This window comes from Olea europaea, chromosome 18, assembly GCF_002742605.1.
Source record: "Olea europaea var. sylvestris chromosome 18, O_europaea_v1, whole genome shotgun sequence".
Taxonomy (NCBI): domain Eukaryota; kingdom Viridiplantae; phylum Streptophyta; class Magnoliopsida; order Lamiales; family Oleaceae; genus Olea; species Olea europaea.
Window position 1 is genome coordinate 31,058,938 of NC_036254.1, and position 4,155 is coordinate 31,063,092.

General features: G+C 34.9%; 1 protein-coding gene across 1 annotated transcript; it reads left to right on the plus strand.

The window, feature by feature from the left end:
- The first annotated feature begins 1,086 nt into the window (after positions 1–1,086).
- Positions 1,087–3,762, plus strand: LOC111368147 (probable flavin-containing monooxygenase 1). The gene is made up of 5 exons (XM_022989377.1): positions 1,087–1,698; positions 1,771–2,008; positions 2,242–2,408; positions 2,571–2,902; positions 3,183–3,762. Exons 1-5 carry the CDS (start codon positions 1,222–1,224, stop codon positions 3,526–3,528), a joined length of 1,560 nt encoding a protein of 519 aa, XP_022845145.1. The 5' UTR covers positions 1,087–1,221; the 3' UTR covers positions 3,529–3,762.
- Positions 3,763–4,155: the final 393 nt, after the last annotated feature.

Genomic DNA, 4,155 nt, shown 5'->3' on the forward strand with positions numbered 1-4,155 from the left:
TTATTACGGAACCCGCTATTATTCCTCTTTATAAATAGTCTATAAAGAGGAATAACAGTTTGTCAGATGAAATGTGTAATTAATAATGAATAGTAATTATTAATGCGTATTTGGAATTAATGTTCAACTAAGTAATAATCATTTACATATTCCTTAGACTCAAACATGACCATGAGTCATAACCTCGTTAGAGATGAGATCACGGCTCTAACACGGCAGCAATTTCGGGACTCCATAGGACTTACGAGAGAAATAAGGTAATGTTTAAAATTCTTACAGGCTATTTCTTGTTAAATTTAATGGCTTATTTGGTAAGGTGCATTGTACTACGCTACATTAAAAAACAAAAGATAATCAACAACTGTGCTCCACATTCAGGGTGAAAAACAGGCTCAAAAATGTTGTCATCCTGCTATTGGACAGTTTGAAAAATTGAAACAAGAAAACCTAACCATTTGGCGCCACCTCGGTCAGTCTTCTCTTTCCTTGTTTTTAATCATGCATAACTGACTTTATTCTAGTCAACAATCAACATCTTGTTAAACAAATCAAACATGTCCTTACTTCCGTCTGGAATTTGATTTCCTGTGGTCTATTAAATCCATCGTCTCAAGTTGAAACAGGCAACACGGGATCGATACCAAACAAAAAATTGGATTTACATATATCTCAACTGTGCCTCTTCCAATCGATGGAGGGTGCAAAAATAATTACTGTGCCTCTGCAAACTATGTTTTTATTTGAATCCCATATGCTTCTTGGAAAGATAAGCCAATGCATGTCCACACAGACAAGGTCATAGTTATATGGGAAAGTCAAGTTCACATGTGAGTCAGACTTGGATTTTACTGCCAAACAATAAAAATTAGAATTATAGTTAACAAATATTTCAATGACTAGATTGGAACCACAAAAAAAAAAATAAAAAATAAAAAATAAAAAATTTGGTGACGAAAGTGAATCAACACTGTAGGTTCACTAATAGAGTTTTTTGCAGTTTTTATTTTATTTTATGAGAAATTGCATTCACTTATATTAAACGAAGAGAAATGAGTTAATTAAGCCATGCCATTTTTTCTTTAGCAATTGCGTTACTTCCTCACGCAGTGCCTAAACTGAAATAAAGATGAAAACTAACGCAGGCGAATTAAGGTATTGGTCTATAAATTGACTAGTATCATAGGAAATATAATAACCATATCAGTCGGTGTCTTCCAGAAAATGAGTTCTTCAATGTCATCATGTGAACCAAAAATGGAGAAGAAAATAGCCATTGTAGGTGCTGGAATCAGTGGTCTTCTTGCATGCAAACATACAATGGAAAAGGGTTTTAATCCAGTAGTTTTCGAGGCTCGAAATGGAATTGGAGGAGTGTGGTCCAGCACCATCGATTCAACTAAACTGCAAACTCCTAAGAATTACTATCAGTTCTCAGATCTTTCATGGCCACTTTCAGTCAAAGAAACTTTCCCTGATCAAAGCCAAGTGATGGATTACATCAAATCCTATGCTCTTCGTTTTGGTATTTTTACGCAAATCGAGTTCAACTCTAAGGTTGTAAGCATTAAAAACTTGTCAACAAATGAAGATGAGGTGTGTTCCTGGGAGCTATGGAGTGGAACTGGTAAAGCCTTTTCGCCAAAAGGGAAATGGAACGTTGTTGTACAGGATGTGCTGCATCCTCTTGAAGCACCTAAGGTACTTTTTCTAATATTTTTTCTTGGATTTCTATATTCTGGAAATTCTCATTGAGAACTTTGATAATGGTAGGTTTATCAAGTTGATTTTGTGATCTTGTGCATTGGAAAATTCAGTGATCTGCCGAAGATCCCACATTTCGAACAAAGAAAAGGGCCAGAGGTGTTTAGGGGAAAAGTCATACACTCCATGGATTATGCTGCAATGAACAAAATTGAGGCAGTTGAATTCATCAAAGACAAGAGAGTCACAGTTGTTGGTTTCCAAAAATCAGCACTGGATATTGCAGCACAAGTTTCTAAAACAAATGGTAGTGTATCACCTAAATCTATTCGTGTTTGATCAAACGTAATTTATGATGCAATCGTGCCTACACTAGGACCCTGCGGGACATAGTCCTGTGTATCACAAAAATGCTTTAAGGGCATGAATGCTGCGATAGACTCGACAGTACTAAATAGAATAGGGTTGCAGAAGAAAAAAGTGAAAATTGTGTACTGAACATGTCCTCGAGACACTAATATGATTATTTGCATTTCCTAGGAGTAAGGCATCCGTGCACATTACTTTTCAGGAGAGTGCAGTGGTCAGGTTCTGAGAACTTGGTTCGACTTACCTTCCGAAATCTGAATCGTTTCTCAGAGCTTATGATCCATAAGCCGCAAGAAGGGCTCGTTCTCTGGTTGTTGGCTTTTTTGCTTTCACCTTTGGTAATTACTTTCCCCTGCCTAATGTTATGTTATTGCTTTCTTAGAATAACCTCGCACCATTTTAAGTACTAATCAATTAAAAATTAAACAACTGTCATTCATTTGCAAACCGAAAATCCCAATTTTATTCTTTCCATTTATTGATCTAATATATGGTTTCAGCGTTGGATATTCACAAAGTTGATCGAGTGCTATCTTAGATGGATCTATCCATTGAAGAAGTACAATATGATCCCGGACCATACCTTCCTAAAACAAATATACTCGTGCATGTTTACAGTCTTGCCAGATTGCTTCTACGAAAGAGTCGAAGATGGCAGTCTAATCTTAAAGAGATCACGTAAATTCTGCTTCTGTACAACCGGTCTGATTATAGATGACGAGGTAGACCCTCTAGAGACCGATATTGTCATTTTTGCAACCGGATACAAGAGCGATGAAAAGATCTCAAATATTTTTGCATTGAATTACTTCAAGGCAACAGGAGGATTAGGGTTTAATTTCTTCTCTTTTATTTATTGGGAACACGAATCAAAATTAAGATTTATGATTTGTTTTTTTTTTTTTAAATTAAAAACTCTAAATTTATATTTTTAAAAAAAAAATTAAAAAAAAAAAAAAAAAAAAAAAAAAAAAAAAAAAAAAAAAAAAAACAAAGGTTTCTATCCATTTGTTCTTATCTCAACTGTATTCAGTTCATAGTGCTTAATATACCCAAATCCACAATATTGGTCGTTTTAAATTCGAACTTATAGCCATTTGCAAAACTTGCAGGGAATGCATCCATCCAAGAATTCCACATCTGGCTATAATTGGATATTCAGAGAGTCCTGCTACATTGTTTACGACTGAACTAAGAAGCAAATGGCTTGCACATTTTCTTGCGGGAAAATTTAAATTACCAGTCATAAAAGAAATGGAAGAGGATGCCAAAAGATGGGAAAAATGTATGAGGAAATACAGTCGTGAAAACTACAAAAGAGCTTGCGTTAGTGTAATGCTGCAAATATACTGCAATGATCAGCTGTGTAGAGATATGGGCTGTAACCATATGAGGAAGAAATGGTTTTTGTCAGAGATTTTTTCTCCTTATCAGCCTGCAGATTATGCAAATATATAAGAAAAGTGTCGGCGCGATGTTTCGGGCATTTGGCTAAACGGGATTGGATATGATTAAGCAACATAAACGTGCAAGATGCTTGTTCAATTCAAGGTACCGAATTTGAAGCATAAATCTCCCTTCTTTATGCGCAGAAAAATGGAGGTCGAGCCGAGCTTATAAATGCCATATCAACTGTTCAATGTATTCAGTCGATGAACGTACGAAAATAGTGAGGCATGTGTTGGGAATCTACTTATCAAGCGCAGTGAAAAATAAAACAGGTTTCAATTCTCATCAAGGATTTCTTTGTGTTTAGATAAAAATTGTGATAGAAAATTTACCTTTGATGAGAACTGCAAACCTTTTGCTTTTCTTTTTGTTCTAGCAATATCGATCTGCCACCTACAACTGTCCAATTCTCCAGCCTCCAATAGTAATCCACATAAATAAACAAATTATGACAACTAGAGTTTTTTTTAGCAAGAATAATGATTTTTCTCTACAGATCCAAAACCATAGTTACCTATTTATACAAACCCAAACTGGCCCATCTCTTAATCCGATTCAAAATTTAATTAACCCATTTAATTAAATCTGATTCATGAATTAATTAATCCTCAATAAATAAGTAACTCAATTAATTAA